Genomic DNA, 15,635 nt, shown 5'->3' on the forward strand with positions numbered 1-15,635 from the left:
AAGGAGAGTGCAAGGTGAGGTATTGGTTGGTGGTAGAGTCTAACTGGAGTTTGAGTGTGCAAGATAGGTGTGTCATAGTATTGATGAGAGAGTAGGGAGTGATAGTAAGGTGACTGAAAAACTGAAAGGAGAGTGACTTGGGGAGAAGGTTTTGGTGGAGGTTAGCGTGGGAGCTCAACGTGGTGTTGACCAGGCTCATGGGCCCGCCATTCGAGCCCTTTCATTCGGCTCCGTTGAAGTTCCTGTCGTGGAAGACAGCGTTCCTTGTGGCCATCACCTCTGCACGACGCGTGGGAGAGATTCAGGCCCTATCCTGCAAGCCTCCATACTTGACTTTCCACGAGACGAGGGTAGTGCTGAGGATGCACCCCTCCTTCATGCCAAGGTGCCGTCGGATTTCTATCTCAACGAGCCCTTGGTGTTACCAGTCTTTTTCCCATCGCCTTCGTCTCCGGCCGAGAGGACTTTGCACTCGCTGGATGTAGCTAGAGCGCTGAAGTTCTACGTGGACCGAACGAAGAATTTTTCAGAAGACATCACAGCTGTTTGTGAACTTTGCACCTGTAAACGAAGGGAAGGCTCTCTCGAAGGCTTCCATTTCCAGATTGCTCTCTGGCTGCATCATGCACTGTCATCGGTTGGCAAACCGACTGTTGCCCGGCCGTCCGAGAGCCCATTCGACCAGAGCGATCGCTGCTACCGCGGCGTTCTTGTCTGGTGTGCCCCTGTTGGACATCTGCAGGGCTGCTACGTGGAGGTAGTCGCACACCTTCACGAGATTATACTGCGTCGACCGGGATTCCAGGGAGGAGTCCAGAGTCGGCCAGGCAGTGCTGCGCAACCTGTTTGCTTAAGGTGAGCCTGGTGAGGAGGTAAGAGATGCTTAATGTTGAGTTTATGTGATGCTTAATGTTGAGCCTTGCCACCTCCCGTGGTTGTGCATGTGTGTACTGCTATGTATTCTTATATTCATGAGCATGTGAATCCATGCCAGACCCCATGCTGGAGAAGGAACAAATCTGAGGATGGCTGCCAGGGGCGGGGCTTAGGGAGAGGGCAGTCATTGGCTGGGGACCGTATGACCCAGAGACCAGTGATTGGTTACTACTAAGAAAGACAGATCAGAAACGAAACTGATACTGATTTTTTTTTTTACCGAGGATTCCCAGCCTGACGACGGGGAATATTCATGAGCATGTGAATCCATGCCAGACCCATGCTGGAGAACAGTTACAGGTAAGTAACTTGTTCCTTATGCAGATTTAATAGTGGGTTAAGTCAGCCTGACACGTGTTTCCAGAATGTCTCGTCTTCTGAGGCTGGCATATGTACAATTTATAAATACATGAGTTATCTATATATAATATCAAAATTGGTGCAATGCAAAGTAAACACCCCAAATGGGTAGCGCGAATATCAGAGGGTGATCGAAACCCATTCATATTACAATTGTACAAGCAGTGAAATAAAATGCATGAACATTAAACATTAGTCTATTAGCCATCTAATTTCAGTTGAATGCACAGCGATAAAGTGTGTCACGCCATGATCAAAAATATATATATATTTTGCCTTCCATATTTAAGCGTATCTGAATTACTGATCCCTCATGGAAGTGGATAAGAATTGCTAAAATACCCCGGGGTATCCCAAGATAAAGAAGCTTTGAGCATATTATTCTGTCCACATTGTCAAACGCGAGCGAGAGATCAATAGAAGCCATGAAGATAGGGCTAGCTGATTTCTTGCAAGCTTTTTCAAGAAGTAAGGTAAGCAGAAGACCCCCTATTTCTGTTCCTATGCCTTTCCGAAAGACGAACTGTCGGTCAGATGAGATGTTATTCAATTCGGCCCATTCAACTATGTGTTTCAGGACGAGACCCGCAATGATTTTTGAGTCAGCATCCATGATTTCTATAAGGCGGTAATTTGAAGGCAACCGCCTATCCTTTTTTTATATATGGGAATGATATAAGGGACCCTCCAAGAAACTGTAATATTACTGCTAGTCTTAATGTCAGAAAATAATAGAAAGAGGGCTTTAGCCCAAACCTCCGGATTAGCTTTTAAACTGACATTTGCCAAACTGTTAGGCCCTGCTGCCCTTGATGGACTAGAGGATTTAATCTGAGCTTCAATAAGCAAGATTGACAAATTGCACTCCCAAGAATGATTCCTAATGGCACTCAAATCTTCGGTAATTAAAAATGTACCTGCATACAAAGAGGTAAAATAGTTGACCCAAGTGTCTGCCTGGACACCAGTCAACTGTAAAGCTATCTGTGAGGATTCCAAGGGATTTATTAAACTCCAAAACTGACGACCAGAGGGGTCTCTCAAAGCAGTCTTCATGGCTTCATCATTCGCTATGGAGCATGACAGTGTTTTTTAGCCAATTTTTCTTTGCCTCTTAGATTACTCGAATTCTATTTTCTTTTTGTTTCTTGGTCCATTAAGGATGATAATGTCCTTTTAATACATCGGTTAAACCATTTTTTTTTTGTCTCACCAATGAATCAGCAACGTGTAATCTGGGAGATCTCTATGGCGTGCTTTTAGAAAATGTAATGGAATATCCAAGCAGAGATTGTAAATATTCCGGGAATAGAGTGACAGAAAACAGAAGTTGCCTTTTAAGCTAGGTGTTTATATGATATTCATGGAGAAAAGTAGCATTCAATCTGTTTACATTTCCCTCATGCCGTTTAATACAATTTCCTGCACCGGTTATTAACAATCTATCACTCATTTTATCATAATTGATAAAGTTATGAACCCATGCCAGGTTGGCCTGCAGGAATCTATTGTCGCTTAGTTCTGAGTCTACAACCGAGAATTTCACACACACATCAAAGAGCATCTTGGACAAAAAGACATGGTCAATACTAGATTTTGAATGACCATTCAACCATGTTAACTCATCCATAGAGGAGTTGAATGAAGCATTCACATGAGATAAACCCCAACTTTCAAAAAGATTACGCCAGATCTGACCTTGGACCACTTTCCGGGAAGATCCATAAGGGACTCCCTCAATCATCTTATATTTTTCCATATTTTGTGTTGAAATAGAGCCCATCTTATTATGTAGGCCAAGACCATATTTAATCTCTGAATTCAGGTCTCCCGCAACTGTGATATGTAGTCCTCTATACTTAAGCAACATGGTCGTTAGAGAAATATTTAAACTGGCTATAACATCTGCCAGCACACAAATCGGATTCCAATATAAATTAATAAATAGAATATGAAGAGGAAGGCGATCATTACATGTTACCAAAACCAAAGCCAAAGCTCCCGAGGTTAGACAGGTTCAATAGGCCCTCGAAGGCAAGAGACTTTCTGGGAAAACGAGACTTAGCCATCAAGGCTCCTAATAAGCTGGAACAACAGAACTGTCGAGTTGTGCCAAGGAAGCTCGAGTGTGTACTGTGCTCCAAGTTCCAACCTTACCCCGTGCTCAAAAAGTGGGGAAACCCCAGTCTACTGCATCCTGACATATTATTTGCGAACACTTCTTTCATTTCTTGAGAATTATCCCACACTCTTTTTTGTATTCGTTTTAAGGCCTGGCAATAGGTTTCTTAGTATAGGTACCTTTTATTTGACACAAGGCAACAAACACTGTCTTATTTTTGTTTGATGGTCGACGTTTGCTCCCATCTTAGATTTAGGTTTAGATTAGGCATTGTTCCAACTTGCTCTGTTTAATAAACACCCTTGAGCTGTGATCACTTGTGTCTGTCTTACTTGTTGCCACCATTAGTTCCTTACATTATCAAGTTTCAGAGTGCCCAGCGCCTCCCAGCCTTTGACTTTTTGAGGTTGCTCGCCCTCATGGCATCCTGGGCAACAATGCAGACCTACTTCAGGTTCCAAGCAGGGTCGCACAGAATCTCCTGTGGTGGGCCTGCGAGGACAACATTCTGAAGGGCGAACCTTTTTGGCAACCGTAGCCGGAGATGACAGTAGCGACGGACGCCTCACTCATGGAGGGTATCGGGCAATAATGTCCCCATACATATTGTCGCCAGGAAAAGCCATTGTATGGGGACGGGTTGTGGGGGTGTCCCCTGCTCCCCTTGTTAAAGAAATAATAAATATAAAGAAATAAAAAGCAGAGGTTGCGGGGGTGTCCCCTACATGTTCAATGTAATGTCTCCACAAAAAACTGCAACGTTTTTGTCAGGAGACATTTTTGCGGGGACATTATTACATGGAACCTCATGGAGCAGAGAGCCCACACCAACGATCTGACAATCAGCGGTCGTTGTTCTCCATCAGAGTCCAAACTACACATCAATCTTTTGGAGCTGAGAGCAATCAGACTGGCGCTGAAGGCTTTTCTGCCCTCTGTTCTGGGCTAGAATGTCCTGATAATGACGGCGAACAGTGGCCATGTACTACCACAACTAAAGAGGAGTTGCGGTAGTCACTACCACTGTGCAGAGAGGCAATGCAGCTCTGGTTCTGGGCAATACAAGAAGGAATCTCTGTCTGCAGTTCACCTAGCTGGCGAGAAGAACATGGAGGTGGACGCTCTGAGCAGGCAGGGCACAGTCTCCCACGAGTGGGAACTAGCTCAGGAAGTCCTTCAAGAGAGCTTCACCCTTTGGGGAACCCCACAAGTGGATCTGTTCGCGACCAATGTTATCAGGAAGTGCAAACTGTACTTCTCCAGGGAATTTCCCCCAAGAGGAGCTCTAGGAAACACGTTTGTGGTGGACTGGGAGTTTCCACTCCTGTACGTGTTTAGTCCAGCCCCCAGCACTCCTCATGTGATCAGGAGGTTGAGAAAGTTCAGGAAATCAGTGATCCTAACTGCCCCGGATTGGGCCAGGAGGATGTGGTACCCGTACCTTCTGGACATGTCCATCTGCCCTCCAATATGTCTTCCACAAAGAGAGGACCTTCTCTCGTGAGAGGAGGGTTGTGTTCTCCTTCCAGAGATCAAGACACTCAGCCTTCACGCATGGTTTCTGAGAGGCTGAGGTACAAGGATTGGGACCTCCCGGATGACATAATGGAGATTTTTGCTTTCGGCCGTTGGAACAAATTCTGCAGCTGGCGAAGGGACAAAAATATGGACCATTTGCTTTGCAAAACACTGGAGGTGTTATCCTTTCTGCTGTACTTGCCCAATCCTGGGCTCCAGGTTGGGACCATTAAAGGTTATTTAGCAGCGCTTTCTATCTTCAAGCGCTCATCTGAGGAAACCTCATATTAGAGATACCTTTGGTGATACAATTTCTGAAGGGACTAACTAATGTGTTCCCTCCATCTCCCTTTCAGGTTCCTATTTGGGACCTTAATCTGGTGGTAACATTTCTTATGTGTGCACCATTTGAACCACTCCATTCATGTCCCTTAATGTTACTAACGTTCAAGACCATCTTGTTGGTGGCACTAACATCAGCCCGTCGAGTGAGTGAGTTGCAGGCACTATCCTCTAAACCACCATTTACAGTATTTCATAAGGACAAGGTCGTCCTGAGGGTCAAGCCTTCATTCCTACTTAAGGTAATTTCAGACTTTCATTTAGGACAAAAGATTGTGTTGCCCACTTTCTATCCTCGACCTCATCTTGGCAAGGAGGAGGAGAGGTTGCACAGACGCGATCCACGAAGGTCTCTGAGCTTCTACATTTCAATGTTGTCAAAACTTTGTCTGGAATACCACCTATTCATAGGTTATATGGGTCAGAGTGGGACAGGCTGTAACAAAGCAGCCCTTATCCAGATAGATTGTTCTAGCTATTTCCAAATGCTACAGGCTGACGGGCAAGGATCCCCCAGAAGGCTTGAGAGTTCATTCCATGAGGCGCATGGCTACTTCTTCTGCTCTGCAAAGAGGTGTTCCTATTAAGAACATTTGTGAGGCAGCTACTTGGTCTACAATACATACATTTACTAAGTATTACTGCCTTGATTTTACCTTAAGCCAGGATGGAAGCTTTGGGAAAGCTATCCTCCATTCTGTTCATGGAAACCATTGATGGCAACATTCTTAGTCCCTCCACCAAAACAAACACTGCTTTGGCAGTTTACCAAAGATAAGGAATACATGGGAAGACACAATCCATTCGAAGAACAAGTTACTTACCCCTGGTAACGTTCTTTCGACTGGATGTTCCTCCCACGTATTCCTCATTTCCCTCCCAACCTACCCCTCAGTAAAATGTCCCATGTTATTGCAGTTTACGCTCCTTCAGGGTCTATTAGGGTCAAACCCGCTTTTTTGCTGGTACTTCTACTTGAGAATGACACGAAAAAACAGAACTGAAGCCAACGGGCACTGTGTGTGCTATATATGCCTTTGATTACATCATCTTCGAGACGGAGGACATTGAGTCGACTGCATCAACGCACAGCGCCCTCTGCTGAATTCTTTTTGCCAATGCAGTTGAAGCTGGCTATTGGAGATATCAAAGATGAGGAATACGTGGAAGGAACATTCAGTCGAAAGAACGTTACCAGGGGTAAGTAACTTGTTCTTCTGTCCCTTACACTATAAACTAAAAAATAAAGCAGTACTATTCTAAGGAGAATGCCTGGGATATGGTCAACATTCCACACAATGTTTCCTTGGTGGTCCAGGAGAATACCTCCCTTCTGATGGCATCCAGTCTTCTATAGCACTGGGGAATGACTCCCTTCCCCAGGTCACAAAGTTCCAAACAATATTTACTTTGTGGGCCAAGAGAATGCCTCCCTTCTCCTGGCGTTCGTTCTCAAATTAGCCCAGGGGAATGACTCCCTTCCCCAGGCTTGTTGGACCTTCCTCCCAGTCCGTTTTACCAGCAGAAAGACACCCTTCTCCTAGTAATCGTAAAACGGTCTCTTACAACCAGGGGTAATGGCTGCCTGCCCCTAGTCGTCTCTTCTTTTTTGATTGCACACCCTTGGTTCACATCCCTACCAAATACTGCCACAAGGAAGGTAACTCATATCTCTCTTGGTTTAAGTTCCCGACCGTGGTTTCTCTCTTAGTGGGTTTATCCCTGTCACTGTTGTTAGGTACTCTTCCGCTCAATTTCTCTTTAGGGTATCTGGGGTCCTTGACCCTTCCCTAGTGATGAGCAGGCCTCGTTTCTCTCTTTAAATTGGAGGAGAAGGTTTGTAGGTTTTCTGCCCCTGCCATGCCACCCAAGCGTTATGGTTGCCAAGAGGCCTAGGGACAACTGCATGCACTCTCTGGGAAAGCAGCCTGCGTTCCCTGCGGTCCTTTACCTTGTTGAGGGCTTCGACAAATCGCTGTGGCTTCCTGGGATGGCGGCCGTTCCGTTCGGCTTTTCTAGCGTCCTGCCTTCCCTCCAGCTGTGCAACGGCATTCTTGGCTGCCTTCTGTTTTCCTCTGTCCCCTTCTCGATGCTGCTAGGCACCAGCCACCTCCCGATCATCAGACGTGGTGGACTGCCAGCATCCCTGGAGTTCTCCCTCTGCCGTTCAGCGGTGCAGGTTAGTATCTCCCGTTTTCGGTGCAGAGCGCACATGCGGTCCTGCGCGGCTGCCCGAGACACAGTACTTAATCCATTGTATAAAAACAGACAATGTGGCCAACAGTGCCTAGGTCCACTGTGTAAGTCCTTCATCTCTTTCACGTGTTTCCTCTTCATTGCTCCGCTGGGCCAACTCGTCCCAGTACTTGGATTACCTATGTTCCCGATGTTCATCTCAGTACTTTCCAGACCCTTAAGGTATTCTGCCTTATAACGGTACATAGGTCTACTGTCTACAAATAGGTTACTAGAGGAAGGAGAGGTTAGAGTATTTGGGGTTGTGATGTTTAGTTTATTTGCTTGTATAGTGTACTGAACCCAAGGGTAACTAGGCTACCCTAGATGGTCACCCTTCTCCCTATGCTCCCACATTATACCCCCCCAGACCTTCAGGGTGACTATCGGGTAGCAACCTAACTTCGTAGGAAAGGGCTCCCCCTCGGGGAGAAGTGGCACCATCTAGTGATTCGTCACAGTAGCTAAAACCTGTTAAATATAAATACAAGTTGCAAAACATAATTGTGCTTGCATTTGCCGCTGCGAAACTTGAGAACTTGAATGATTTTGGCTGCATTTGGATATGTTTTTGAAATCTGGCTTTTAGGGCCTTCATTTGAATAGGATGTTTGCTGTTTCTGGACCCACACGTTGCTGTGGTTGCCCGAAAGTAACGTTGGTGCTTTTTGTTTCCCTGTAGGATGTAGTGACCAGCATTTGCTTTGGCAGATATGGACGGGAGGACAACACCCTGATCATGACTACCAAAGGTACAGAAGTCATCCAGTGGTCAATTACACCAGTTTTTCATGTCATTTGCCTTGTGGGAGGAGGGTATGCTCAAAATTGCCGGTGAGCATGGAGAGGGACATCCTGGGCATATTCTGGCATTTGTGACCCATTTTTATCTGTCAGAATATCATTTGCATATGTCATTTCCTGGAGATGTCATTCTATCACTTAGCCACAGGGGTTCACTGTTACAACAGTCTCAATAATGAAAAGGAGGCAGAAAGCATTCAGCGTAAATATGAAAGTCTCATGTACATTTATTAAGCTGCTTCTTTTTTTTAAAGAATGGGGATCAAATAGAAGTGTGAAGTACTACACATTCTTGATACTCCGCAAGTTGCAAATAAGAGTGCCTCTGTTCTTCAAAAGAATCTTCTGAAATGTGTTTTCATAAAAACCTTTATTACATTTTTAACATTAATAGCCTTGCAGCAACATTGTGCCAACTCTCAGTTTGAATCTTGGGATTCACTATAAGTGATCAGATCAGATCAACAAGTGAGATACCTAGGGAGTTATATTTTTACGTAATCTGAATAACATTGTGGATTTCAATGTGGGCAAGCTAGTTGAGGTTGTCTCGAGGGATGTGAGGAGATGGAAGAAATTGCAGTTATTTGTTTTGGCCAAAATAAATTTGATAAACAGGACGCTTCTCCCAAATGTACTATATATTATGCAGTTGCTGCCATTGAAAAAAGGAACTTGCATAGGATTAACAAGGTTTTCCAGGGGTTAGTGGAAAACGGCTCAAAATTCCTCCGTTTATGTTGGTGCTTGGTATTGATGAGGGTGGGTTTGGTTATCCAGATTCAGAGAATTATCAAGAGGGGTTTCTGCTGAAGAAGTCAGCTTACTATTTAATGCCGGGTGGGACCATGGTGCCGGGTTGGATAGAGAGTTTCTGCTACCCTATTCTTTAGACAATTTATATTCTTTGAAGAAGAGGTCACCTGCATGCAATAGTGTGCACTCTATTGAAGCTACTTGTGTAGCAATTGTTTCCTGGTTTGAAGACAATGGGCAGAACTAGTGGCTGAATTATGAGATTTCGCTGTGGCACAATCCAGCATTAAAGATTGACAACCAAACCTTGAATTGTTGGAGTTGGGTCACGAAGGGGATGCTAAGAATTGGTGATTTATTGCGAAATGACCTTTTGCTGAGCTTTGCTGCATTGCGATGCAGATCTAACTTGGGCAAATGGCAACGGGATTGGTATAGAGCGCTTAGGAGATTGCTGGTGCATCAGATAGGGCTGCTGCAATCCCAGTTCGAGAACAGGCAGGCATTATGCAGTGTTTTCGACTACGCCCTGCGCATGGTTTCCACATTCCTTAAATTGATGCATATGAAACCAACATATGCTGAAGGCTGGGATGAATTCAGGCTGGAATGGGAAGCAGAATTGAGGTGCGATATTATGCCTGAACATTGGGACTTTGCATTGAGGGCGGGGTTCAATGTGAAGCTGGAATTAGACCTGAGATTGATCCATCAGAAAGTACTGGGGCACTCGTATTGGACACCTGTGCACATTCACAAATTGGGATTGTTGGATAATGATTTGTGTTGGGGTTGTGGTACGGAGAAAGGAACCTTGTTGCATGCATTGTGGGATTTTATGAGGGTGCAGAGTTTTCAGAAAGATGTTTGGATAGGTTGGATTTGATCATGAGTCTTTCCTTCCCCTGTCTGCTGTTGTCGTCTGTTTTACTGTCAAAGGCGGAAAGGTGTGTGGTGGCTCATGAGGATTGTCGTTGGATAATAAGTTGTTAATATTAGCTGTTAAGCAGATAATGAAGGTTTGGAAGATATGGAAGAAACCATGGGTGGAGGATAGGGTAAATGAGTTGCAGGTTTTGTCTCGTTTTGATTAGGCTTTGTTTTCAAGGCAGGATAGGGCTAAGATGTATCTAGATTTGTGCGTATCTTTTAATGATCTGTACGGTTAGTTTAGTTGACTGATGTATGTATCCGCAGAATTAGGGGGTACGTGATGTGTGTGTGTGTGTGTGTGTGCGCCAGTTATTTGCGTGTTTTGGGTTTTTGATTGGTTGATGGGGGGAATTAATACTTTTTGTGGTTTATATTATTTTTGTTGCATTTAATATTTGAATACCTCATGATTTGTGATATTTGCTTGTTGTGTTTATTGAAAATGATCAAAAAAACAAAGCATCTGCAGCAAATCTAGGTTACTGAGCATAAAACCATAAGCAACTTTTCCCACCAAGTACCATATTTCTGTTATATTTCAACTTTATTGCCATAATCATTACTACTTTACCTTTTCATACTCTGGCCTCACCTATTCCTTCCCATTTGGCGGAGACTTGGCTATGTTTCTAGTGGCAACCCCTCGACCTGCCACCCTTGTTCCAAATAAATCCATCTTTCTAGTACTCCTTTCCAGGGAGGTGTCCTAGGAGTCTCTATCTTGGCAACCTCTCGTGTCTGAGGCCTACTTCAGCCCAAATTCGCAGGAGAAAAAAACTTGAGGTCCATTTCAAATGGTTGGCAAGTACTCTGACAGTGGGCCTCATGTTTCTGCCACATTACAAGTTGAAACGCCTCAAAAATACCACAGAAAATGGGTGGTAATTCTGCCAAAAATATATTGCACTTACCTCCACCTAGACGGTGGAGGTAAATGGCATGCAGGTGATGGAAATCAAGTCACAGGGGCACCCAAACCACTCAGAGTAAATAACGCCTACACCTGACTCAAACACACTTTTCAAAACCATGCTGCCACTAGCATGCGGTTGCTAACTGGGACATGCAGCACCTCCTGCCCCACATTGAGCTGCAGAGGCCGGAACAGCGGCACAGGGTACATGACTCTGAGAGGAGGAGACACCATGCAAGGCTAGTGTCCATTCCCTGGGTCAGGCCTTCACTCTGGCCATTGACTGATGCCCAGCTCATTACCCTGTACTGGTTGAACAGGGAGACCATTGCAGAGGTTCTGGCCATGATCCACAACATCTAGAGAGGGATCAATATCAGGTGTGGCGGGTCAGAAGGATGAGACAGACCAGGGTTCACCATGTTTCAACTGTGTTTATTAAAATTAAAGATAAAAGGCCTCACCTCATTTATCCTAATCTAAGGGTAGCCCTACCTAACACAACTAAAACTAGGGTGCTCTTGTCAGTGTCCAAAACAAGAGTCTGTCCTCTGTCCCAAAAGTAACTTATCCTGACTCTACCACTAATTCTAAACAACTAAAGACCAGGAGAATGACTCCCTTCTCCTGGGGAATAGACATATTCCGTTTTTAGTTTGGTATTTTAGGTGGTGCTGAAAGCACTACCATTAAGCCGAAACTATTGTCCTTAAAATAAGAACTTTAACATAAGAGCTTGAAATAGAGTCTTTCAATGAGGCTCTCTAATGCTTTTAAATGCAGCTGACATATGAGGATGGATTTGTGTTTGGCTATGTGTCCCGCCCTTTTAATGCCCATCTGGAAGTCAAATCTATATGATTTTCCTTGTTTTCCACCCCATTTTCCCTCAAACCACACCTTTTTTTTTCACTCTTTACAGTGCTGAATTTTTCCGCCATTTTTTTTCCTACAGAGCCGCCTTGAAATGTAGTGGTTTACAGTTTTATGTTGGTATATCACATCCAAACTTAGAATGTTACGTTTTGATAAAAGTACCTTATAAAATTGAACCGTTTTTTAGCCTCATTTTGATTTCGTTGTAAAAAAAGGAATCCATTACACACATTTAAAACATCTCTATTAATATATTCATCATTAAAACTTTCCAAATAATAGTTATTTCTCTGTAGCTCTGCTTATAAGGCAGGAAGAATTCACAGCTGTAAGATGGTTGCTTGATGTATTATCGTCTTCATCTAGCGATGGCAGTGCTGCTTCCTGTGTACTCTGGCTGCTCAGGAACGTGGCCGCATAGATTCCTTTGTTTATTTTTATGCCGCCGTAGAGCTGCGGTTCTGGGATTCAGTGGACTGTAACGAGTGGCGGGGGTCCCAGTTATTAACGTTGTCTCTCCTCGGTCGGCAGTGCAATCTCACGGGCCCCCTCAGATTGTAAACGTGGGTCTCTGCTGCTGTTTACTTTTTATTTGCTGTGCTGCAGGTTATCAGCGGGTGAATATCTCTAGCCTCTTGCTGTTTTTTGTGATTTACACGAGAATGGTCCCGATTCAATTGGCTGGGTAGGAGGCACTTTTTAACTACATTCAGTTAAAATAAACATCATCAGAAAACATGGAGGTGCGTTTAAATTCCTCTTCCCAGAATGCGCTAACTAAAACTAACTCTTAATGAATGTTTGACCACCCGACTGCTGGTCTTTGCCATCCCTTTCAAAGATATCGGACTACGGGCAAACGTCAAGAGATTGGGGGTGGTCATTGAAAACACATGCAATAACCCCATTGCCGATAGAATCATGGTTTTGGAATGAATTTGGGAGGTGGGGTGAGGAGGGGGGGTTAAAATCTGACTGCAATCCTGATTATGGAAAGTACTAAAGCGCTTACCTGCACGGTGTTCAGCATAATAATGCTGAAGCCTGTGGCAGAAATTAATACCAAGAGGAAATGCAGATCAGCAAAGATTAGAAACCCCATCTTCAAAACAGATTTTCTTTCTATTCAATGGCACATTCATGTCAAAGCTCCATGGAATTTACATAAATGAAACACATGCATTTTTTTATTTTTTATTTTTTTATTTTATTGGTTTAAATTCAAACCTTAAAAATATTAAACAAAACAAATCAAATCCATCAACCCAAATGCAAAACCCCAAACACCACCTCCCTCTCATCCTCCATTGTCATAATACTCCAGCCTAATCAGCGTATATGATTCCACATGGCTTTGTTTGGGGTTGATCAGTCTGATGCTTGGCATCCGTGTTTAACCTCTCTTCAATTGAAGCCAAAAAAGATGTTAATGGCAGGGTTAGTTTCGTGTCAGTGCCGTTCCACATTCTCATCCACCATTCTTCTGCACTCACAAGCTGATGCTCATCGTTCCAACGGCCCAGGTGAAATGAACGGACGTCTTTTAGTTCCGGGCAGAACAACACAAGATGCTTAAGTGATTCCACTTCTTTATCGCAAAAACGGCAGGAGAGATTCACTCCTGCGTTGCAAGCCGAATGGCTGTATCGCTCTCTGGTTTTAAAGGCGTTTAGGCGAAACAGCATAAAGAGTCTGCAGGCTTTCAGACTTGGAAATAAGTGCAGGTATTTTTGTAGCACGTTGAAGCCTCTTGCTTCTGCAGGTGAGTTTATCATCGCTCTGGCGACGAGGCGCTCACTACACGTGGATTCCCAATCTGCACGCCAGATCTTTACTTTTGCTGCCGTGGGATTTGCATGTAGGGTGTCCAGGCTAATGTTGTATGCAAGTAGGAGATCTTCACAACGTTTTGTCCATAAGGAGACGATATCAGTTCCACTCGAAGACGCATTGTTAAATATATGAAATTGCAGAATTCTTTCCTGAGCTCTGGATTTCCGATACAAGGCCAATTGGTTCCAGGTGATCTGAGCATGCAACGAGATTAACGCCAGTTCGTACCTTATACATGCTGTTGAAATTCCAATTGGTAGTCTTAGGGCTTTAGTCCAGAACATATGCTCGAGTGATGCCCAATGATTTGATGAGCATCCGAAAGCATTTTCTTCTCCGTAAGTTAAGATCGGCGACACTTTGTGTTCATAGAAGTTTCTCAAGTGTTGCATCAAGAATCTACTGAATTTTCTATGTAGCAAAAGGCCCTGACATGCTAACTGGCCACATTTCCTCTTTGATTCACGTGTCCATGGGTCGTCGCAGATGCTGGAATTTAATATCATGCCCAGGTACTTCACGCTTTTTGATTTGTCTTGCCCAAGTTTCCACACAAATTTTGTCTCCATTGATCTCAGCGTTGCACTTGAGTTATGAAACACCAGTATTTCACTCTTTGTAGCGTTGATTTTCAGGTTGTTTAAGTTCACATAACTTTGGACAGCCTCTAGTTTGCGTTGTAATCTGATCGGGGTTAAATCCAAGATAACCAGATCGTCAGCATACAATTTATTGGAGATGAGTTGAGCTTAGGTGGAAACGCTCTCTCTGAAGCTATTGAATCACCGATATCTGAGGTGAAAAGGCTGAAAATTGCAGCTGCCAATGGGCAACCTTGTTTAACCCCCTTATGTGTCTTGATCTGTGCAGATAAGGAACCTGACTGGTCTAAACGAATAGTGATCGATGTATCTGTGTGGAATTCTTTGATAGCTTCTAGTAAACCAGCAGGGCAGCCCCATAGCCCTAACTTTTGCCAGAGTAGCTCTCGGTCGATCATATCAAAGACGCAGGAAAAGTCCACAAAGGCAAGATAGATTTTGATGTTTGTACGCAGTGCTTACATTTTCAATACGTTTAAGACAAGTAAGTTCAGAGAGCACCCGTTTTTAACAAAACCTGCTTGTCTTTCATCAACCCTTTTTGCTGACTGAGCCCAGTTGATCAGTTTTTTTTGTAGCAATGTGGCCTAAATCTTGCCTAGGACATCAAGCAATGCCACTGGCCGATAGTTTTTAGGTGACTTTCTGTCTCCTTTCTTGAAAATTGGGACAATTATCCCTGTTTTCCAAGAACTTGGCGACTGACGAAGCATGTTTATTCTTGCGAATAAGTCAACGCATAGATCAGCCCAGAGGTCAGGAAACTGTTTAATCATAACGTTCGACAACCCGTCAGGACCAGGAGCCCTAGAGTTTTTGGCTTTCTTAATAATCTCACGAATGTCTTCTCTCGGGAATTGTAAGTCCCATGGTGTAGGATCAAGCACTGTTAGTGGCTGTAACATAGAGTTTTTGTTATATAATGTTGTAAAGTGCTTCACCCACTCGAGTTCTGTTACCAAACACACTTGCAAAGCTTCCTGTGGTGATTCCATGCGATTAATGACACGCCAAAACTCTCCACTATTCTTGGTTATTAGGGTCTTCAGCATGGCCTCTGCGTCTTGCTGATGTAATAAAAATGTATGGCTTTTTAGCTAGTTTTTATAGGCTTGTTTTGTGACTCTATTCTTTGATGCTATTTCACACTTTAACCCTTTGTTGTTTCTCCGAATTTCAGCTCGCATCAGTCTTTTGCCCTGCATCACTATTAAGTCGAAGCAATGTTTTTTGTGAAATGACCGGTGTTTTAGTCCGATATTCTTTACTTTGAATTGAAACAGTGACGAGGCGTATTCAACCTCCTCCGGACTGCTCTTAAATTGGTGACATAGATTAGACACCTCGTGTTCGTCCAGCCTCACTCTTAAACGGTTAGATTCAACCCAAACTTTTGTTCTCCATT

General features: G+C 43.9%; 1 protein-coding gene across 1 annotated transcript in view; it reads left to right on the forward strand.

Annotated features, from left to right (window-relative positions):
* BBS1 (Bardet-Biedl syndrome 1) overlaps nucleotides 1-15,635 on the forward strand; it is a 1,034,601-nt gene that overhangs the window by 619,151 nt on the left and 399,815 nt on the right. The window contains exon 12 of the mRNA XM_069644936.1: nucleotides 8,196-8,265. Within this exon, the coding sequence (XP_069501037.1) occupies nucleotides 8,196-8,265 (70 nt within the window). The remainder of the gene's footprint in view (nucleotides 1-8,195; nucleotides 8,266-15,635) is intronic.

Source organism: Ambystoma mexicanum, chromosome 2p (assembly GCF_040938575.1).
Source record: "Ambystoma mexicanum isolate Mex_15411 chromosome 2p, UKY_AmexF1_1, whole genome shotgun sequence".
Lineage (NCBI taxonomy): Eukaryota > Metazoa > Chordata > Amphibia > Caudata > Ambystomatidae > Ambystoma > Ambystoma mexicanum.